This window comes from Eleutherodactylus coqui, chromosome 10, assembly GCF_035609145.1.
Source record: "Eleutherodactylus coqui strain aEleCoq1 chromosome 10, aEleCoq1.hap1, whole genome shotgun sequence".
Lineage (NCBI taxonomy): Eukaryota > Metazoa > Chordata > Amphibia > Anura > Eleutherodactylidae > Eleutherodactylus > Eleutherodactylus coqui.
Window position 1 is genome coordinate 25,927,276 of NC_089846.1, and position 21,860 is coordinate 25,949,135.

The 21,860-nt window shown below is 44.8% G+C and overlaps 1 protein-coding gene across 4 annotated transcripts in view; it reads right to left on the reverse strand.

The window, feature by feature from the left end:
- The window catches only part of PFKFB1 (6-phosphofructo-2-kinase/fructose-2,6-biphosphatase 1), a 74,730-nt gene that overhangs the window by 28,271 nt on the left and 24,599 nt on the right, over positions 1 to 21,860 (reverse strand). For 2 of the 4 annotated variants that reach the window (XM_066580654.1, XM_066580655.1), the window contains exons 2-4: positions 7,007 to 7,132; positions 4,792 to 4,888; positions 1,722 to 1,788 (exon numbers count right to left, since the gene is read on the reverse strand). In XM_066580654.1, coding sequence (XP_066436751.1) covers positions 1,722 to 1,788; positions 4,792 to 4,888; positions 7,007 to 7,132 — 290 coding nt within the window. Of the gene's footprint in view, positions 1 to 1,721; positions 1,789 to 4,791; positions 4,889 to 7,006; positions 7,133 to 17,902; positions 18,154 to 21,860 lie in introns of those variants that run through there. The other 2 variants (XM_066580653.1, XM_066580652.1) reach the window with 2 other exon arrangements.

A 21,860-nucleotide genomic window follows, 5' to 3' on the forward strand; every position in this document is an offset into this window, starting at 1 on the left:
AACAGCATAAACCAACCTCTGTACATGAATGCATATCAGAACCAAGCTCATAACATACAGTACCAGATCTAAGCTCAGCACATAAATACAGCATGAACCAACCTCAGTACATAGTTACAATACCAGAACCAAGCTCATAACATAAATGCAATAGCATAATCAAGCAGTGGTGTTGTGGGGGCGCTGATAGCGATGCCTTGAAATGTCAGTGGGGAGGAGGCAGTGCCAGGTAAGGACGATTTATGCATCTCCACAAGACACTGCTGCACTGAAGAAGATCATCTGGCCAGGCGGACCTAAGATGGGCCACTGTCCCCAGTCTACATCCTCTTGGTGCCCCACTACAAACTGGTGGCCAGCACCCTGTATGATTGCACAGGTCGCACATAGCCAAGGCTGGCAATGGGTAGGAGTCTCAAGCGACAGACCCCTGCTGATCTACAATTGGTGGCTTTTTCTAAGGCTAGACCATCAATATCTTACAACTGGACAGCAGCTGGACCATTTAAGGAGCACCCGCACTTTTTGTTTTTAATGAACAGAATAGCCAATTCTAAGCACATTTGCAATGTTTAATCAGCCTATTCTGTACATTTTTCTAAAAAAAAAAACCCTCTTCTGCTATGCAGCTAGGTAAAGATGGGGCTGAGAAATCTGCTCTCACCCACCATATTTCCCCAAAAATAAGACACTGTCTTATATTAATTTTTGCCCCAAAAGAGGTGCTAGGTCTTATTTTAAGGGAATGTCTTATTTTGCTTACCGAGCAGACTTGGTCCACGTCCCTCCTACTGCTCTCCAGAGACCAGCGCAATTCCTGCAGTCCTCAGCCGCCCACATAGGATTACTTCCTGGTTACAGGATACATAAATCTCGCCTCCACAAAGCGACGGCTGTGATTGGCTGTTCAAGCGCTGCATTGATTAGCTGAGCAGAGCTAGAAGAACCAATCACAGCCATTGCTTCATGGAGGCAGGATCTATAAATTGGCTAAGCTGCAGCTCAGCCAATTCATAAATCCTGCCTCCACAATGTGATGGTTGTGATTGGTTCTTCGAGCGCTACTCAGCCAATCAATGCAGCGATCGATGAGCCAATCACAGCCATCGTTTTGTGCAGGCGGGAATTATGAATCCCGTAGCCAGGTAGGGATCTTGTGCGGCAGCCGAGGACTGCGGGAACTGCGTCGGGCTCCGGAGAGCAGCAGGAGAGACCTCGACTGAGCCTGCTAGGTAATGGATTCCTATTTTTTCTTCTATGTAATGTAACTAGGGCTTATTTTGGGGGTATGGTTTATATTTAAAGCAGAGCAGTCACTGCTATACTATTGTGTATGAAGTGTCTTTACTATATATACTTAATTTTCAGTAACTGCCCTACCAGCCCCATGTGCTTTACTGGCCTCTCGGCTCATATGCTGCCGCCATCCCTGGGTGCTGTGGAGAGAAGCCATTCTATGCTGCAGACAGCTTCTCCCCTCCACAGTGAACTCACTGCCGGACCCAATGTACTGACAGGAGCTCTCACTGCATCAGGTGCACACCACTATATATTACAGCCGATACACTGATACCCTGTCAGTGCCGCCAGTCCATGAAGACATCCTGTATATAATGAGGTTACACCAGAGTTTTCAGCAGCGGAGTTATTTTAACACAGTCACAGAGTTACATGACAAACACCGCTTTGATAAATCACATATATTTTGTCAAACTACTTACAGCAACTTGTCCCTCTTCCCTTGTCAGAAAAATATTGACGTCTCTCAGGGCGTTGAGTGCACACTGCCTGTAACAATATCATGGACACAGCTTTGGTCAATAATAATAATCGATGGAAATAGATGATGCCTGCAGTCATGAGGCTCTATGGCAAGTTCTAATACAGAATACACTATCAGGGAAGGGGGCTTTTTAGCAGCCAGAGCTCTATGTCTTTTGCACGTACAACGTTAGGGCTTGTTCACACCAGCATTGACCTGCATTTTCTGTTGTTCGGCTCGATCCTAGGAGCCCAACAACGGCAAAAGCAGAATTGCCGGATCTAGTACATGTCAGAACCAAACACCACTGGATGGAACCCAATGACTATAATGGATTCCGTTTCGCGCCTTTATACACTCCGGCATTTCCATGGAAGAAAATGGTGCTGCACACAGTGCTATTTTGTACAGGATTTTCTTAAAACTCAACGACCGAGACTCTAAATGGAGCCTCCAACTCGGACGTGAATGAGGCCTTAAAGGGGAATCCCCATCTTAACTTTTCATGGTCAATATGGGAAGACCACCTGCTGCAAACAGCTGAACACTTCAGCCCAGCACCGTTTGTGTAGCTCTTACTGAAGTGAATGAACGCTAAGGAAACAGTGTAGCACAACGTACTGCATGGTTCCCGTAGCTCCCATCCACTTCAGTAACAGCTATGCAAACAGCGCTGGGAGAAAGCGCTCTGCTTGTAGTTAGCGGCCGAGATTTTGATGCTCTGTAGAACTAAAAGATAATGTAGTATGTAAGGCCAAAAAAGACACATGCCCATCCATTTCAGCCTATTACCTCCAATGTTGATTCAGAAGAAGGCAAAAAAACCCCCAATGAGGTAGAAGCCAATTTTCCCCATTTAACCCCTTGAGTGGCGGGTTTCCTACCACCCTGTCGTGCCCACCAGGGCAGGTTTTTTAAAATGGTCTAATCATTGAATTTCAACTAATTTTGCAGTTGCGTCTCAAGAGCCATAACTTTTTCATTTTTCCATTGACATGGCCATGTGAGGGCTTGTTTTTTGCGGGACAAGTTGTGATTTTTTAAACAGGGGGGAGGAAAAAAAGAAATGGGGAAAAAAGAAAAAAAGGGGCCATGTTATTAAGGGGTTAAATAATGTATTAACTTCCTTCTCTGGGTCATTACGATGCATGGATACCACATGTGTGATTGTATTTTGGATTTTTTTACAAAGTAAAGGGAGACAAGTGTTTTTATAATTTTTTTTATAATTTTTTAACTTTTTTAAAAAATTTTTTATTTTTTTTTGTCCCTTTAGGCGACTTCCACAGGGACCCATTAGGACCCCTGATCACATTCCGGGGGTCCGATGGTGACAGCCCTTTACATGCTGCAGTGACAGCCCTTTACATGCTGCAGTCACATAGACTGCAGCATGTAAAGGGTTAACACAGCAGAGATCGGAGGTTTTCTCTGACCTCTGCTGTAAGAGCTCGTACCTATCTGTCCTCTGACAGCTAACAACCAGCTCTCCCTGCCACAGAGACCATCAGCTTGCTTTTGACAAGCCGATGGTCTCTATGGCAACCAGTAAACAAACCAGGAGATTGCCGACATATCGGCAATATCTTCCTGCTTCTCAATGTCCTGCTTTGTTCTCTGTGGGTCTGTGCAGGCAGAGCACACTGTCACAGCTTGTGGCATTGTGCTCTGCAGCTCCCATAGTGATACATAGCCCGGAAATCTTCCGGGGTATATCACTATGGGCAGTGGAGCTCGTCCCGGAAATTTTCCGGGCGTGCCACTCAAGGGGTTAAGGGAAAAAATTTCTTCCTGATTTCAATCTAGGAATCGGAATAATCCCCGGATCACCGACCCTTCTGAAGTTATTAATGATTCTAACATATAATATTGTATCACTCAAGAAAGACGTCCAGGCCCCACTTGTACTCTTATCAAATTTGCCAGAAAATATGCTCTCTGATTGATGGGGTGTGATAACATGAACACAAATTCATGTCCCCCTGCCCTGGAACAGAGAGAGAAACGGAAGAATCACAGACCTTCTCTACTGCAGCTGGTCTCCCCTTTCCCCTCCTCCTCTGCTCTACACACACACACTGAAAAGTGACAGCTATAAATTCAGTATTCCCAACTTCACTACAAATGGCTGTAGCTCCAGTTCTGTAAGGCATACTTTTAATCTTGGCTTTAAAATTAAACCCAAAGCATGTCAGTTAACACTGATAGAACTGGAGCTACAGCTGTTTGAAGTAGGACAGGCTAAGCTTCTCCAAAAGTGAAATGTTCTTTTCTTGCAGAACTAACTGAGCTCCTCCTAAACTCTACGGAAATTCAAGTGTCATAGCCACATTGAAAAAAGATTCAACATCATCTGACATGTCAAAGGCATTGTGAAGGAGGTCTTAATGTCCAGAACTGCATTCACCATCTTGCTTACTAGGGGTTTAAGTGTAGGTGTTGCTGAGGAGGCCCAAGTAAGGAAACCAGTAAACTTTTGATGGATTGACGCAGGATAGTTGGGGGTCCAGTTACAGATTTGATATTGGGGCCAAGGAGAAATTACATCCCCACTCTCATCCTGGGATAGATCAGTGGGAATCAACACGCAGGACATTTAGAATAGGCGGCTCACTTCCTTTTACATTAATGGCAGATTCCTAATTTAAAAGGGTTTTATGAAATTAGGAAAATATGGCTGCTTCCTTACAGAAACGGTGCAAAACTTGTCCACAGGCTGGATCTGGAACTCCAGCTTGACACAATTAATCCCAGTCTATGGAGAAGAGTGGAAATGTTCCTTGAAGAAAGCAGCCATGTTTTCCTAACCTCATACAACCCCTTCAGAAGAGGTCTAAGACTTGGTCACAAGGACAGAGTTACTATGCAGAAACTATTGCACAACTAGTAATTATTTACTCTACATGGAACGGCTTCTACCAGGGATCTGCAAACACAGCAATCCAAAGAACCTCCGGCAGTGAGGGCTCACAACTGTCTGCATAGGAGGCCAAACATAACCACTCCATCGCATGAAGGCGCACACTCACTTTCGTATCTTCATGGCTTCCTGGTTGTCAGAACGGAAGAATTCATAGTTTTTATAAATCTGCACGGCTTCTCTGCGATATTGTCCCACGTTAAATACTAAGACGAGAAAGAAAACAAGTCAGCGTGGAGTCCATGAGGAGCAGGTTACACATTGTCAGATCCTTCAATGGGTGAAGTCCAAGGAACTGACGGGGAAAAAAATTGCATTAGTCACGGATAGCCTGGTTTGAAGTTATATAAAATGATTTCTCGGATGTTATGTGGTTTATGACACATCACTCAAGTCAAACCTGAAAATTAAGAAATTCAGGTTGCAGCTACAATGTAGTCATCTCTGAAATCGCTAATTTCACCTTGGTCCTTAAAGAGCTCCCATCACTCCTCCTGTAGAATGAAAAGTTCTACAACTTTCTAATAAGTCATTAGTCAGCATTTTTAAAGGGAACTTGTCCTGCCATATGAGCCCATAAACCTCGGTCAGGGGCCGCTGAATCCTGGAATACTGGGGGACTACAATGACCAGCACTCTGTAAAGCCGACCCTAGATAGGAGATTATGGTCTGACAAACTGTAGGATGTCTCCTAAACTAATGACCATTACTTGGTGATTAGTCTGCCGGATGACGGAAATATACCAACAGTGAAAAACAAAATGGCTTGCAAATGACCGACTGCTGTAAAAGAGTACCAAGTTCCAGTTGCCGCCAAAAGCTTCACCTGGTGGGACCTTTGTGATTAGGGCATAAGTGCCTTATTACCCTGCAACAAAGTTAGGGCCCTTGTAGTGTGCGTCAGCCAATTTCAGGCCCATGGTGAATGCCAATCCCTGAACACTTGAAGGGCCTTCTCACAGGCTGAGGCAAACCATATGGGGAATAACTGATTGGTAAAGAGTAACTGTGCTTTGAAGAAACTTTTTATATGTCAGAAGGACATGTCCAACGTTTTTGACCAGTGAGGGTTCGGGGGTCGAGGCCACCACTGGTTGCCGAAATGAAAGTCCGGAAGAACTCACACGGGTGCTGTGCGTCTTCAGCTGTCAATGTTTCTTGCTGGTTCTCCTCGACAGCTGAAGATGGACATGTAAGACGTCTATAAACTTATACGTCTTCAGCAGCCAAGAAGAGCCAAAAAAGAATGATGATAACTGAAGAGGCAAAGTGCTCCCATGAGTGCTGATGACACTTCATTTTGGCAACCAGTGGGGGTCTCAGTTCCGTGATCCCTACTGATCAAAACTTTTAACGTGTCGCTTCGACATGTCAAAAGTTTTTTTTCTTAAAGTGCAGTTACTCTAATACAATTGTTCATTATACACTTTCATTAAAAGGGTAACTAACATTTTTAGAAACTTTTGACATGTCAAACGTTTTGATTGGTGTGAGTCCAAGAGCTGAGACCCCATCGATCGCTCAAATAGACAGAAGCACACATCTGTGCCTGTTCGGCTGTTTCTGTCACTTCTCGGAGAGGTGTACAGGCTCCATAGAAAGTCCACAGAGTCCGTAGACCACTTGTAATGACAGCCGAAACGGGCTCAGCACTCAGATGAGTGTATCTGCCCATTCATTTTAGTGATCGGTGGGATCTCGACACCCGGACCCGACCAATCTGACATGTCACTATGGAATGTCAAAAGTTTTTTCAAAGGTTAGTTATACTTTGTTAGCAGCACATTCCCTGTTGACACGGTAAGACGTGCAGTTGTGGCCGCATAAGAGATATGACCGGCCAACAAACACGTGTTTGCTTATTTATCGGCTGATTGTTGTTCTGTATACACGGGGCAGCAATCGGGAATGAGTGTTTGATTATCGACCATGTGAAAGGGCATTAACTCTGCACCTCCTCCACAGCTGGCAGCTGATTGAAGGTCCCTTAGCAGCGGCCCCCATGGTCGGCTTGTCTATGGCAATTTGATAGAGGATTTCTCAAACCAAAAATATGCTTTAAAAAGGTAAAAACTGCAAATAAAACCAATACACGGTTATGTCTAGAGCAGGACATGACAGGAATTCAAAGGCCATGAAAGAAAACCAACGTGTCATGTTCCACCCCTACACTAGACATAATACAGCATCAGTCTTGTCCGGAGTGCTACTTTAATGTTACACTTGGACTAGAGAAAGCCAAACACCTTCCCATTCTTGGACGAAGAAGATAGAGGAGTGTAATTGATGGCTATCATGTAAGGGGTCTGGAGTAGCATCTTACCTTTTGTTGGGGTCCCAATCCAGTTGAGGTAGCGAGTAAGTTTCTTGGAGATATACGTTTTCCCTCGGGCCGGGAGCCCGACCATAATGATCATAGTGGGGGAGTTTGTGAACTGAGGTATAGATGCTGCAAAACACAAATGCAGAACGTTCATTTTTTGGTAAATAACCATTATGTTTTCCACATGACTCAATCTTCCGAGCATTAGCCCCACCAGCTTTACCCTTCTTAGGAAACTTTCTCAACCACTTTCCCCAGAACCTGATTAATTGTGCAGAAGCCATCAGGAGCCGAAGATGGGGACAAGGAAAACTCATTTCAGCCCACGCTCAGCGTGTACAGGGAGAGAATTTTTAAAAGGCATCAGAAAGAAGTTCAATCTAATTTAATTGGCTGGGAAGGAGCTGTAGACACAGGACATGGACAAGAGTGGCGCCATTTCAAAAAAAAAATTATATATCAAGACAATCCCTTTAGTGTCAAAGCGGGGTCTCCAACCTTTTGCAATCTCTGGACCACATTGGAAGAAGAGTTGTCTTGGGCCACACAAACCCGAACAAAGGCTGAGAAGCCAAAGAAATAAGATCTGTGCATAATTCTCATGATATCTGTCGCCACAGGCAAGCAAGTCCTCCGAACAACCCCCATTGTCCTCCAAACAATCTTTATCATCCTCCAAATAACTCCCACTGCCATTACCAGGCCATATGGACTCCAGACTAACTACTTCTGCATGCAAGGCTGGACAGAGAAAGCTATCCAGGCTCACATACAGTTTGCGGCTACAGGCCCGTTTCTGACTCCACAGGCCAGAATGAGACCAACGTCTTTCGTCCTCAACTCAATACTGGACAGGAGCGGTCAGGACTCGGGAGGACAGGAAGGAGAATCACCGCCGCATGCTGGACATGGAGTTGACCAAGTAAGTCATACAGTCACAGAGCTGCAAGTACCGCCCACTGCTTAGTCATCTGTATGATCCTGTCTGTGAGCGGAAACTACAGCCCACCGCTGCAAGGTACTTTGTGTTGGCCTTCGTGATGGCACTTATAGCCATCCTGGGCCACGGGTTGAATACCCCTGCGCTCCACCAAGTCCCAAGGTTCAGCAGTTCTCTGGAAGAGGTCAGGTCCATTTCGTCCAATTACAGAAGTTCACAATTAATTCAGTGAAAAAAGTTTTCCTCTTTTTAGGATTTTTAATTTTTTTACAAGACCAAGAATTGGATTTTAAGCAACAAATTCCTAACTAAGAACAGTGATGGTGGCCACCCTGCCATGTACCATTCAAGGGATTCTCGTGAGCGCACACCAAGGTTTCATTATTCGTATCACTGAGAAGACACTGTGCGCCCAACTACAATATTCCAGGTTTTAGGGCTTAGCAGTATACAAAACATGATGTAGGGAGAGTAGAGTGAGTAGTCCATATCACTGCGGTATCTTCTATACATTTATAACCAGGACTCTTATATGGAATGGTCTCTAGATAGAGCTCATCATGACAGATTCAGACAGATCCTTTAGGCTAGGGCTACACGGTGACTTTGGTTGTGACACAGGTTGAATGATCAAAGATCACTGTGACTTAACACTCTTAGTTGCGTTAGTTTGTGAGTCGCACCACAACCCTATTGACTTCAACGAGCGTCCGATGTCACAGAGCTATGCAACGATCTTTAGTGGTGCCACCAAAGTTGCCGTGTAGCTCTAGCCTTCGGCAGTAGAGTACCCAGTTATTTTTAGGTCTTCACGGGTACCATTTTTCTTCAATTCAAACACTTGCTCTTTTGTTGTGGCCAATGAGCAGAAGTCACACATGGTTCCTTCACAGCTGTCCCAGCCAGCTTCAATGACACAACTGGGACGTTTAGGGGTTACAGTGGTAGGCAAACTGCGAATGGTCCATTGGTAACTTAGCTACAGTGTCCTCCACCCGGGACAAAAGGTTGAGTTTGCTGCTCTAGCCTTCTATTGGAATGCCCCGGGGCTCATTACACCCAATCTCCTGTAGACCTCTTCCCCAGCTTCACTCCTAATGATAGGGCCTCCCAACAGAACTGAATGCCCTTTATGCATACTTGGTGCTGGCCTTCACCTTATGAAAGGACTAGAAGGAAATCTACCCTCTGGCCCTCCGCTGGGTAAATGCACGCGCAATACGCAAGACAATGTGTGAAACTCTATGTAACTGCGCTGGAAAAAAGAACACATCTGGAACTCATTAGCCATTTCATCAGTGCGTTTGTTTGCCGCACGCAAATGGACATGACCCTTTGGGCAGAAAAAGTGCTGTAAAATACATCAATATGCGAGCAAAAAGCCTCTTTCACAGCACCAATATGCATACAAGTATGTGAAGCCGGCTTTATATGCCTTTAGCGCATTTAGCAATGAACAATCAATATGGTGGACGCCACTTACGGCGTGTGCGCCAGGACCCAGAAGATGTCTGAGTGAGGTCACCTGAGAGTGTGGCGACATCAGCGGACACATAATTGTCCATCTCCGTCACGTGGAAAATAATCATGGCAACTGGGAACACAGCCAATACATGGGTAACTGACGTAACTCGTCACGTCGCAGCTCCGTAGCTCCATCACTAAATTAGTCACATAATTGACGATACATGTCCCTCTAAACAACAGAAACTAATAGGAAAGCAAAACTTTCATTTTCTACGCCATTATACCATATAAATGTGGGCGGAGCTGCGTTACTGGGAAAGCTGGTAGAGCCGCTTGTGTCTAGAAAAGTTGACTCACATCCTGTAGACCAGCTAAATTAAGTAAAAGAGGAATAATAACAATCTGACAAAATGGGGCTTATAGTCTTCGGAGTCTAATGGATTGGAATAAGGGCCCAGGAACATCAGACACATGCCATTCATAACACTGGCATCTGCTGTGGCAGAGGGGCCACTGTCCAGCTTGGCATGGGGGTCTGGGTGCGACTGCTACCTCTGGTCCCCAATAGCTACACCCACACTAGTGATTTTATATTATGGGGGGGGGTGACGATTCATGACCCCATTGTGCCCGCACCATGGAAAGGGTACAGGAGGGAATCATTGTTTTAGAGAGATGTAGTAATAATCTGGGTGTTATAAGTGATGTTGGCTTCATAGTGTGGAATATCGCGAGTGATCACGACCGCACATATAGGATAGAGATCGGAGAAACCAACCGTGCTCCCTGGAAGCCTCCCTGTCTCAAAAAAATGTATTTAAGACATAAGGCACGTGACCACATGAAAGCTCATTCATATTGCACCCACAAAAAGCTGATGTTTTTCCATCAAAGTGCAGTTCCACATGCCATTCGCATCTTCGTATGTAGTCCGTACGCCCAGTTTTTTTTCTACATCCATTTTTAACATCCAACAAAATTTAAAAATTCCTATATATTAAAAAAAAAGGAAAACAACACGAAAAGAAAAAAACCAAAGAAAAAAATAACGGAGACAGACCAATTCTTTTTCTCCCCATTGGTTAAGAACGGGCTCATAAAATACGGACAGCATCCAAGTGCTGAGTTTTTTTTGCATCTCACAGACTTGAATATGCGAGTCGTGTCCATAGAAAGTTATAATGAGGTTTTTTTTAATGCGACTTATTCTGCAGCGCTTTCAGGTAATTTATGTATTACCTCCCACCAAGCTGGGTACTCGTTTTACTGACCTCGGAAGGATGGAAGGCTGAGTCAACCTTGAGCCGGCTGGCTGAACCATGCCGGGATTGAACCCACAACCTTCAGGTCGTGAGTGAGAGCTTAGGACTGTATACTGCTGCCTTAACAATCTGTGCCACACGAGGCAATTCAGCCTCCAGTTATGCGAATCCATCTCTGCAAAAGTTGCGTGACAACCTACACATATAGCACATAACACCAGCGCCACAAGGGATGTTACCCAGATTTCCCAAACTACCAAAAATCTGCCTCGCTTTACAGGAACTGCTGCAGTAACCGTCATGGCAGTCATTTTGGTTTCCTCTCACCCCAACTTCCCCAGAAACAAATAAAACTAGTAAGAGATTGATCTCAAAAGTAAGGCAACAACTGAGATCAGCGGGGGTGCGAATACTGGGACCGTCTCTGAACCGGAGAATGGGACTTTGGTACATCCTGAAGTAACAGCAGCCCTGTGTGAACTGCTGCACCAGCCAATGAATGAAGTGGCACTACACATGTATGACTGCCATCGCCCTCACTTCAGGATATGCTGGAGTCCCATTCTTAGGATTTGTAGGGGTCCCAACGGTCGGACCTCCCCTCACGGATCTGATAGTTTTTCTCAATCCACAGGATCTCTCTCACTCTCCCCGCTACCCCCTGCCGCTCACCCCCACCACCCCCGAGCCTGCTCGGACCAGTAAGCAGTTACTCCAGAAGAGCGATGCTTGCTCGAGTAACTGCTGTATCCGAGCGTGCTCGCTCATCTCTAGATATCATACCATCTTTGCTGCAGTGAGTACACCATAAAAACAAGACCCACTCCCAAAGATGGCAGAATTGTGTTTTTTTCCATTTCACTCCACTTAGAATTTTTTCTTTACATTTTCAGTACATTATATAGTACCACTGAAAAATACAACTCATCCCACAAAAAAACAAGTTCATAAACGGCTGTGTTGGCAAAAAAATTTAAAAAGTTGCGATTTCTTAAAAGTGGGTAGGAAAAACAAAAAAGAAAGGAAAAAAAAAAGGCCTGCAACTTTAAGGGTTAAAAAATGTATATATTTTTTTTTTTACAGGCTTAAAGGGGTTATCCCGAGCCAAAACCTCAAAATTTTCAATTAGCCCATTCCCCCTGTCACCCCCCGGCATAAAGCAGCCCTTTAAAGCGGTTATAAACCGCTTCCTACTTACCGTTTTGAAGAAATAATAACTTATAAAGTTCTTCTTCCAAGATGGCGCCTGTGATGTCCCAGGGTGCGTCCCACGGTGCACCGCGCTTCCAGGAGGCTTTCATGCGCGCTCCTGAGACGCCGGTCACGTGGGAGCGGGCACGGGGAGAGTACAGACTGCGCAAGCGAGTCTAAAACAGACTGCTGAGGAAGAAATTAGACGGCTCCATGGTGACGGGGACGCAGACAGCGCGAGGACGGAGACAAGTGAGTGAATAACTTCTGTATGGCTCATATTTAATGCACGATGTATATTACAAAGTGCATTAATATGGCCATACAGAAGTGTATAACCCCACTTGCTTTCTCGGGACAACCCCTTTAAAATGGTGTGAAATAATGAAAAAAAATGGATGTTTACCTACTCCAGATGCTCCCTGGTCCCCTCCACTCAGACCCTGGAAGAAGCCAGCAGTCACGTGCCATACATTGTGCTGCCATGAAAGAATCACCGCTGAAGCTTGAGATTGGCTGAGTGGTCATGTGCACAATGTACAGCACATGACTACTTCCTGGCATCTTCAGGGTTCAAAGCTCCGGCGCTGGACGTGGAGCCACTGGAGTAGGAGAATATACACTATTTTCTTTATTTTAAGCCTGTAATTATTTTTTTTTGCAGTCTCAGAAAGCTCCTTTAACTAGAAGAAAGTGATAGGATGCAAGCGGACACGGTAAATTCTTGTCAGCTCAACAACCACCAATTAAGTTTTATATATTTTATGTTATAATTAGAAATGAGCAAGTATACCCGCTAAAGGCAATTGCTTGAGCGAGCATTGCCTTTAGCGAGTATCTCCCCGCTCGAGACAGAAGGTTCGGGTGCCGGCAGCGGGCAGGGAGCGGTGAGTAGCGGCAGTCAGCGGGGGGTAGCGGGGGGGGGAGAGAGGGAGAGAGATCTCCCCTCCCTTCCGCCCCGCAGCTCCCTGCCCGCCGCCAGCACCCGAACCTTCCGTCTCAAGCGGGGAGATACTCGCTAAAGGCAATGCTCGCTCGAGCAATTGCCTTTAGCGAGTATACTCGCTCATCTCTAGTTATAATCTAGAATCTGTCAAGCCTGTCCCATCACGTCCGGCTAATTTAGAATTAAAAGATTTTTCGTTTGGGCGAGGAGCACTGAAGGCCATAAATACCAACAAAAATTCTTTATAGAAAATGGGGGGGAAAAAAAAATCCATAAGCCGTCTCCAGTCCTCAGAGTTGATAAATGTGATGTGGCCATGCTAAACTGTTTCAGACAAAGGTGCCCTGTTCTCCTAATTAAAATGGCGCGCTCACTACAGTCCTTCCCCTAGAAATAGCCTTTATTGCACAGAGCAGCCATATACAAGGGGAAGGGTCATCTGAGTTGTCCGGTAATTGTAGACTGCAAAGAGCAAATGAGCCTAAAATGCCAAATATAGAAAATATAAAGATATTTTTATGCGCACATACTGGAAAGTCATTTCAACAGAGAGTGCGAATATGAGAAGATCAATATAAATGGGGGTTGAGGAGAGCAGCGAGGAATTAGGGGCTCATATTATGAAGTTGGGTTCACAGCACCGTGGCAGGCAAATACAACATACAACCTCCAAAAAAGTTGCTGTGTTAAATGTAAATAAAATGTAAAAGAAAGCAATGATTTGGAAATCTCATATAACCATATTTATCCGTAATAGAATGGAAATTGAAAGGGAGACATTTTTCCATTTCATTTAAAAGAAACTTAACTCATTTAGAAATGGATGGCAGCAATACAACTCAAAAAAGTTGGACAGGGTTAACAGAAGACTGAAAAAGTAAGTGGCACTAATGAAAAACAGCTGGAGGGTTAATTTTGTATTAAAGGAGATGTCCCGCGCCGAAACGGGTTTTTTTTTTTTAAACCCCCCCCCCGTTCGGCGCGAGACAACCCCGATGCAGGGGTTAAAAAAACCACCCGCACAGCGCTTACCTGAATCCCGGCGGTCCGGTGACTTCAATACTTACCGCTGAAGATGGCCGCCGGGATCTTCTACCTTCGTGGACCGCAGCTCTTCTGTGCGGTCCACTGCCGATTCCAGCCTCCTGATTGGCTGGAATCGGCACGTGACGGGGCGGAGCTACACGGAGCCGCTCTCTGGCACAAGCGGCTCCATAGAAGAAAGCTGAAGACCCGGACTGCGCAAGCGCGGCTAATTTGGCCATCGGAGGCCAAAAATTAGTCGGCTCCATGGAGACGAGGACGCTAGCAACGGAGCAGGTAAGTATAAAACTTTTTATAACTTCTGTATGGCTCATAATTAATGCACAATGTACATTACAAAGTGCATTATTATGGCCATGCAGAAGTGTATAGACCCACTTGCTGCCTCGGGACATCTCCTTTAAGTCACATGACTGTGTATAAAAAGAGCATGTTAGAGAGTCAGAGTCTCTCAGAAGCAAAGATGGTCAGAGGTTTAACAATCTGTGAAAACTGTGTCTAAAAATTGTGGAACAATTTCCAAGACTTTGAATATCCCCCATTCAAACTACATACGGTATCATCAGAAGACTCAGAAAATATGAAGAAACTCATGTGCACAAGTGACAAGGTCAACAGTCAATATTGGATGCTTGAGATCTACGTGCCCTCAGGCGTCACTGCATTAAAAACAGGTTTTGTAATGTATATCACTGCATAGGGTCAGGAATACTTCCAGAAATCATTGTCCGTGAACACCGCTCGCCGTACAATCCACAAATCTAAATTAAAGCTGTATCATACAAAGAAGCAGCCGTATATCAAGACAATCCAGAAACGCCGATGTCTTCTCTGCGCGAAGGCTCATTTAAAATGCACCGAGACAAATTATAAAACTGTTCTGTGGTCAGATGAATCAATTTGAAATTATTTTTGGAAACCACGGGCACAGTGTCCTGCGGACTCGAGAGGAGAGAGACCAGCCAACTTGTTATTAGCACACAGTTCTAAAACCTGCACCTCTGATGGTATGGGGCTGGCATGGGCAGCTTACACATCCTGAAAGGCACTATCAATGCTGAGCCGTATATAGAGTTTTTAGAAAACCATATGCCCCATCTAGACAATGTCTCCTTCAGGGAAGACCTTGCATATTTCAGCAAGACTAGGCTAAACCACATACTGCATCTATTACAACCGCATGACTTCCGAGAAGAAGAGTCGGGGTGCTGAAGGGCCGCCTGCAGTCCAGACTCTCCACCAATAGAAAATATTTGGCGCATTATGAAAGACAACCCAGGACTGCTGAGCAGCTAGAATCCTACATCAGGCAAGAATGGGACCTCCCTCTCCCAAAACTGCAGTAATTGATCTCCTCACTTCCCAGACATTTACAGACTGTTGTAAAAAGAGAGGATGCTACACAATGGTAGACATGGCCTGGACCAACTTTTTTGAGATGTGTTGCTGCCTCCTTTCTCCTTCTGATGTGTGTTCTCTGTTCTACTGTGAATAGAATACGGTTATGAGATTTCCAGATCATTGCATTCTTTTTTTTCTTTACATTTCTATACATTTTACACAGCATCCCAACTTTTGGCAATTGGGTTTGTACATTAAATACATATAAAAAGTCCTCTATTACCAGATCCCTCTAGTATTGACTATCCAGGTGCTGATCTATCATTACTACATGTAAGACAAAGTAAATCTCCACTATTCTTCTTCTTACACTTTCTTATTCTTGATCCATTATGTTACAACCTCCAGTGATTATTAAAGAGGGGATTATAATAATCCTATGAGCATCCCACGCATTTTACAGGGCAAACAAACTGAATGGAGTTCCTGTTATCTTGGAAACCAGCATAGTTTCTAGCTGGTGGACCTCCAACAATCCAATGATCTGGCAGGTCAGAAGATATGTAGAAGTGGAGGTCCACGGTGGGTGCTACCGATACTACACTGTATATCTCTTACCACAGAACTAATATCACTTTATACCTATACCTCAGCCCCCCACTCCCTGACATCTCCTTCATATCTTGGATGCAACTAACTAATCAGCAATTTTGACCATCAAAGAGGGCTGGTTCAATGTGCCTGAACCATGCATGGTCTAATAAGTCACCTCTCACCCACTAGGTGCTACCCTAAGGAGGAACTTTACCCCTTCCAACCAACATCATAGGCTTCTCACCCAGCCAGTCACCTACAGCACACTGATGAGGGGCAAAAAACCCAAACCAATCTGTCTGTGCCTGGTTATCTGTTCCTTCTGGTTGTGGTTTATACTCCCAGTCATCGTTACAAGACCTGTTAGAAGGTCAGACATTGACTTGTAGGGCCATAGACCATTGTTTCATCTTCCTATTTGCATACATTTCCCAGAGGAGCTTGCATTGCATTATAAGTCTCCTCACACCTATCAGTAGTCCTCCCCAAGGGTGCATATACATGGGTGAGTGCAATATTGGTCCGGGAAACTCGGATCAACATCGCACTTGCAAACCCCCGATTTTTTTATGCGAGTGCAATGTATTTTGCGAGAAAAACACATTGCATTGATGTGCTTGCGATTTTCATGTGCATGAAAAAAAATAAATAAATAAAAATAAAAAAAAAATCACAAAAAACATTGCATCACACTTGCACCTATACACGAGTGCAATACAATTTATTTTTTTATTTTTTTTACGCACCCTGAAGTGCAAAATAGCACATGTTGCATTTTTTTCATCTCACAGTATTGCAGCGAGAGATAAAATAGCGCATGTAAAAACAGACTTACCTAAAATAATGGGTTCCTTTAAACGTACAATTTCTGTGCATCCCGCAATGCAAAGAAAATCGCCCGTGTAAGTGCGCCCTAAGGCTCCTTCACACGGGTGTATTCGTACGGATAACATTTATGCATGCAATATGCAGAGAATAGATCCTATTGATTTCAGTGAGTCCCTTCACGCATTTCTGTTGCGCAAAAAAACCCATGCAGCATGCTTTACTTTTCTATGCATTTACGCCCCAATGGTCCGCATTAAAGTCAGTGAGGGGTGTGCAAATGTGCGTGCAACAGGCAGAGAGATGCTTAATACACTGCATAATTTAGCTGGAGAAAGAACACATTTGGAACTCATTAGCCATTTCAAGCAGAGCGTCTGTTCGCCGCACACAAACGAACATATCTCGTGGGTGGAAAAAGTACATAATAAGCCGATACGTGCGCAAAAAAGCCTAGTTCAAGGTGCAAAAAAGTTGCGCTGAGGTGCACGCCAATGCCCATACAGTTATGTAAAGGTGTCCTTAAAGAACTGGAGGGGTAAAATTTATCCAAAATCCAATACACTTGATAAGGGCATATGTAGCACAGCGGCAGACAATGCGGCTCCTATGGGGCCCAACGAGAGAGGGGACCAGCAATGTTTAGCCGCACCCACATTTTCTACTGGTTGGCAGGAACCAGTGCCGGACTCCCATCTGCAGAGCAACTGAATTGCAAGGGGGTTGTGAAAGGTGTAAAAGGGTCATGTAGAAGGAGTGAAGTGGAACACATTCATCAGACCCTTTTGTCTTGGGTGCCAAAATCCAGCAACTTAATCAGGGGCCCCTTTTGATTTCACTATGGGGCCCCCATTCTTCTAATAAAACATTAGCACAAAAACAGAGAATAATATGATAATTTGCACCAAATCATGACATAACATATAAGATACAGTCCAATATAAGTCTACAGCAACGATCTACCTTCCCGATGAAAGAGAAGGACCGGGGTCAAGAAGTACCGTCCCCCCAAAAGAAAAAAAAAAAAGAAACTTAGAAAGTATACGCAAAGTTACATAAAGTTCTACAACTTCTATTGCAACTTTGTAACTTCTCATATTATATAACAAGCCCAACTATGGTGTCCCAGGTTAATATTGGCATACCCAGCTTTGTTTTGCAACCTTGTCCTACTCATAAACAAGTGTGACAGATAAGAAAGCTGTTGACTACTGGAGAAGTAGACCTTTCGCCCCCCTTCCTGAGGTCCCTGTGCTCCAGTGTCAGCCATGGCTGAATGCACTCACATCCTCGCCTCTGCTGCAGCCTCTCACTCTGGTGGGGGATCCATATTTTCTGGAGTCTGGTCTGCTTCAGCTCCCTCAGCATTTCAGCCATCTGCTGCTTCTGTGTCTTCAGTGCCTGTGCACGAGCTGGCTCTGTGTCCTGGGCATGCATGGTCAGAGCTGACCTAGGGGTTGGCACCTGATCCAGCCGTGCCCTGTGTGTGGGTCACCTCGTGTACCTTATCTGTATGGGGAGAGAGCCAGCTGTGTAGACAGCAAAGTCACTCCTACCCTCTCCTCCTCCTGAACTAGAAACTCAGCCAATAAGGGAGGGATCCAACGTCAACAAGGGAGGAAGCCAAAAAATAAAAGGAGCACGCTAAGCCGGATGCAATCTTCTCCATTCACAAATCAATGGATTGCAAGCTCTTCGGAACAACCGCCACCATCGCCTCCTAGCTCCGAAAGCGATCTATTCCTACCAAACCGAGGGGTCGTCTTAAGACGGAAGTGGTTAATCTCTGCCGTGCAGACAGATTGGAGGCGTAATTACTTGGTTTACAGATTAATCTGGGTCACTTAAGAGGTTTACGCAAAAAAAAAATATCAAAATTCAATGAACCGATTAACCTCTGCGCAAAATATATATAGAGGTTGGAAGTCAACGGCGGCGGATCTGCACAGCTGGTAAAAGAGAGGGCTAAACCGTAAAAAGGTCCATTTACTGCAAGGATAAAACGGAAAATCTCCTGGAATGGGGCTAAAAGGGGGTTTATAGGTTTACCAACCTGTGTCCTAAAAAATGAGGTAGCTCTAAGGTTAACCCCTCTGTGACCAACAGGACGGTTTTAGGTTAGCGAATGCTAAGCGACCTTATTCCGTGTCTAGTGTAGCAGAAGCACAGCTATGCAATGACAGCGTGGCTTCTAGTCTAGTGGCCAGGATTGGAGTAACCTCAGATCCTCGTCCATTTAACCCCCTCAAAAAAAAGCTGCTCCGTCAGCGGAAAAAAAAATGGAGGAGACCTTTCACGTAGGACGGAAAATTCCGCAACAATGTTGCAAAGTATGTCGCCCCTGAACCCCCTAGAGCTCTCTTACACAAACCTATTGTTACAACATATTCCGAGGGTGGAATACACTGTATCAATCTGCCATGTTGACGCTCACATGAATTGCGCAAAATACGTGCGCCAAAATACTCTTCGCATGTTCTATCTTGGCACATTTTATGCGATGGCGGGAATTCCTCGACCTTTTTTGCAATGATGACTGCCAAAGGGCTGCTGTCTCCTCGGATTCCACTGTAAAACAGAGCACACTTCGATTTTTCCACATAAGCGGAAAATTGCAATTGATTTCCGCTCGTGGGCAGGAAACCCCACTTTTGCATTGCATGCCATGGCCGATATTTGCCAAGGAATCTGGAGGTGGACGCCCGCTCAGGATTCTGCAATGCAAATCCGTCTATGTGCAGGTGGCCCAACGCTCAGTGGTGTAACAATAGGGGTCGCAATTGTGCCCGGGCCCCTCACCACTAACATTGCTGGGCTTCGCTCCAGAGGTTTGGCAGGTCTGTTATCCTCTTTTACAACTTCTGACTTGGAGTGAATGTAACAAACAAGGATGTAGAAGCGCCAAAGACTGCACTTTCCTTTGAGGAAGACTTACAAATGACTAACAAGGTGCTGCTTCTTCCTGTCATTGCTGAAGGCCCCTAAGCTGTCTGTCGGAAATCCCTCAGTGTGTAATGTGCCCCCTCCCCCTCCCTCCTGCTATATGTGCTATACATGCTGCAGGGCTCAGTGGTCACTGAACATTTACATTAAATAACCTTTAATCTCCTATGGCAATCTTCAACATTTGACATAAAATGCTGGAAAAACATCCTGCAGGGTTTCTTCATCTGGTAGATTGACGGACAGTTGAACGGAAACTGAATGGACCCCATTATTGTTAACACGGTCCGTTTTGTTCAGTCATAAGACAGATCTGTTCATCCAGGGTCCCCCCCCCCCTCCTCCTCGCCAATCTTCTCCAGTACCCCGGGTCACCTCACCTCCAGCTGTCCAGATCCTCCTCTTTTTGTTATGCAAAGTCCATTCTCTGCAGTCTTCTTCTGGCAGGTCAGTATAGGTTATGTCACTGGTGACGTAACATTCACTGCCTAGGAAGGAATGCCGACCTATTGATGATCCTGCGCATGTGCGCGGCTCACCGTGCGAGTTTATATACTATTGCAGAGAAACAACGCGCATGCGCAGTCTCAGCAATAGCTCAGCACTCCCTGCTAGGCTATGAACGCTATGTCACTATTGACATAGAGTACATTGCCCTGCAGGAAGGAGAATGCCGGCAATGGACGCTTAGTCACCAGAAGATGAAGAATTGGCGAGTTGGAGGCCATAATAACCGTATCCAACAGTGTGGTACTAGAGGTATCCCACAGAAATATATGTGTGGATTCACCTATTGCGTGCTCAAAATTCACTCTTGGGTACTTAGGTACTAGCCGTTTTTCACAGATTTCCCCAAACAATGAGGGTCCCCCTTTAGAATGAGTCACAGCCTTTATGTATAGGCTTGCGTACTCTTAAGGATACAGTATAGAAAGAGTAGCCTGATGTATATGAACCTATAATATTTGGTTAGCGGACTAACCCCCGTGGGGATGGGTCCAGCCTACATTAGTCTACACGCCGTTAATTCGTATATTCAATACGGTTTGTTTGATTCAATGCATTTTGGTTGGACTTCATAACTCTTCAGGAACCGAGTAGGGATATACACAAAAGTTGAAGGAAGAACCCAAATTGGTTCTTTTACCTTCAATGCAAAATCCTGTGAAATTGACAGAGGAAATGCTAAAGATCATAGAAAATGTAACAAAAATCAATAACACCAGAACGACTAATAAGGTATTGAATGGTGGTCATTCCTTGCTGAACTGGACTACAAGTATATTAACCCTTTCCAATCCACTGTCTGACGTCTAAAGACATTTTGATTGAAGGCTGTACAGCTCCGAGGTCGGAAGACGTCCGGCAGGGTATTCTTACTGTAGATCACTGGCCGCTCTGTTGTCGTGGGGCCTCTCCAGCATGTCACATACCACAGTAGTGGCTCTAGCCAGCAGATGGCGCCATTGTATAACTGCAGAAAGAGAAAGCCCCCTAGGAAACCCTGAAACCAAAATTGGATTGTAAAGGGTTAAGCCTAGGGCTAAAGTACAGTACTCCTCGGACTTCAGCTCTGCCTGAGTGAACTAATATTAACCAGCACAATAAACCAAGCAGATTCTACAATACCTATAAAACACGGCTACCAGTCCCATTTATGTTGTAACCTAAAATAAACAAATTAGGGGCATTATCACTTTTAAGGGGGCGTCATTACTGTGGGGAGCACCAAGAGGATCACTATTACACTGTGGTGTGTAGAAGATGGTTCTTTGACTGCGTGGTACACTATTACTGCCTGTGACACAATATGGGACACTGTTTGGCACAAACTTTAGAGGCACTATGCAGCACAATTGTTTTCAATGTTTCTGCCTGTATGTCATCCTTTTTTTTGCATGGGGGGGTTAAATTATAGCTATGACATTATTACTGAAGTACAGTATTTGGGAGCACCTGGCCCTACAGCAAATACAGTAATTGGGGCAGCAACAGGTACATAAAGTGGGGGTAGCAGAAGGATGCATTTTCTGTAGATCAGAAAAAAGTAGGGAGAGTAATGGGAAAGTCAAATGCCAAAGAAGTTCTGTGTTATAAACTTTGCAGAGACAAGTCATGGCAGGAAGAAGTCATCATGGTGGTCTGGGCTGAATAGAAACCATTGGAAAAATGAACAACGCCAATCAAATGTCACCGGTGATAATTGGATATAACGGTAGTGTAATCATTTACACAGTTTGTATAGCACCTGTGTGGAGCTGATATCTACCAGTATATGGGGGTAATATTGGTCTTTGTATA